General features: G+C 37.2%; 1 protein-coding gene across 1 annotated transcript; it reads left to right on the plus strand.

Moving 5' to 3' along the window:
- Positions 1-57: 57 nt before the first annotated feature.
- Positions 58-1,292, plus strand: LOC132009337 (polycomb protein SUZ12-like; the record flags this gene model as incomplete). Its single annotated transcript, XM_059387579.1, has 1 exon — positions 58-1,292. A coding segment is annotated over one exon (1,235 nt), but the record flags the coding sequence as incomplete, so codon positions are not given.
- Between the last annotated feature and the right edge of the window lie 5 nt (positions 1,293-1,297).

Raw genomic sequence — 1,297 nt, forward strand, 5'->3', positions numbered from 1 at the left:
ATGCTACACTACAAAGTCCTAATAATAAACAATGATTATTCATATGAAAAAAAAAAGTTGATGATATGTTATCAAAAGTAGAGAAAATGAAAGGAGAGCAAGAATCTCATAGCTTGTCAGCCCATCTGCAGCTTACATTTACTGGTTTCTTCCACAAAAATGATAAGCCATCACAAAACTCAGAAAATGAACAAAATTCTGTTACCTTGGAAGTCCTGCTTGTGAAAGATAGCCACAAAAAAAGAAAGGATGTAAGTTGTCCAATAAGGCAAGTTCCTACAGGTAAAAAGCAGGTGCCTTTGAATCCTGATCTCAATCAAACAAAACCTGGAAATTTCCCGTCCCTTGCAGTTTCCAGTAATGAATTTGAACCCAGTAACAGCCATATGGTGAAGTCTTACTCATTGCTATTTAGAGTGACTCGTCCAGGAAGAAGAGAGTTTAATGGAATGATTAATGGAGAAACCAATGAAAATATTGATGTCAATGAAGAACTTCCAGCCAGAAGAAAACGAAATCGTGAAGATGGGGAAAAGACATTTGTTGCACAAATGACAGTATTTGATAAAAACAGGTGCTTACAGCTTTTAGATGGGGAATATGAAGTAGCCATGCAGGAAATGGAAGAATGTCCAATAAGCAAGAAAAGAGCAACATGGGAGACTATTCTTGATGGGAAGAGGCTACCTCCATTTGAAACATTTTCTCAGGGACCTACATTGCAGTTCACTCTTCGTTGGACAGGAGAAACCAATGACAAATCTACAGCTCCTATTGCCAAGCCTCTTGCCACTAGAAATTCAGAGAGTCTTCATCAAGAAAACAAGCCTGGTTCAGTTAAACCTACTCAGACTATAGCTGTTAAAGAATCATTTAATACAGACCTACAAACAAGAAAAGAAAAAGATACTTCAAGTGAAAATCGACAAAAATTAAGAATATTTTATCAGTTCCTTTATAACAACAATACAAGACAACAGACGGAAGCAAGAGATGATCTACATTGCCCATGGTGTACTCTGAACTGCCGCAAACTTTATAGTTTACTCAAGCATCTGAAACTCTGCCACAGCAGATTTATCTTCAATTATGTTTATCATCCGAAAGGTGCTAGGATAGATGTTTCTATCAACAAGTGTTATGATGGCTCCTATGCCGGAAATCCTCAGGATATTCATCGCCATCCTGGATTTGCTTTTAGTCCCAATGGACCAGTAAAGAGAACACCTATCACACATATTCTTATGTGTAGACCAAAACGAACAAAAGCAAGTATGTCTGAATTTCTTGAATCTGA

This window comes from Mustela nigripes, unplaced genomic scaffold (genome assembly GCF_022355385.1).
Source record: "Mustela nigripes isolate SB6536 unplaced genomic scaffold, MUSNIG.SB6536 HiC_scaffold_14740, whole genome shotgun sequence".
Lineage (NCBI taxonomy): Eukaryota > Metazoa > Chordata > Mammalia > Carnivora > Mustelidae > Mustela > Mustela nigripes.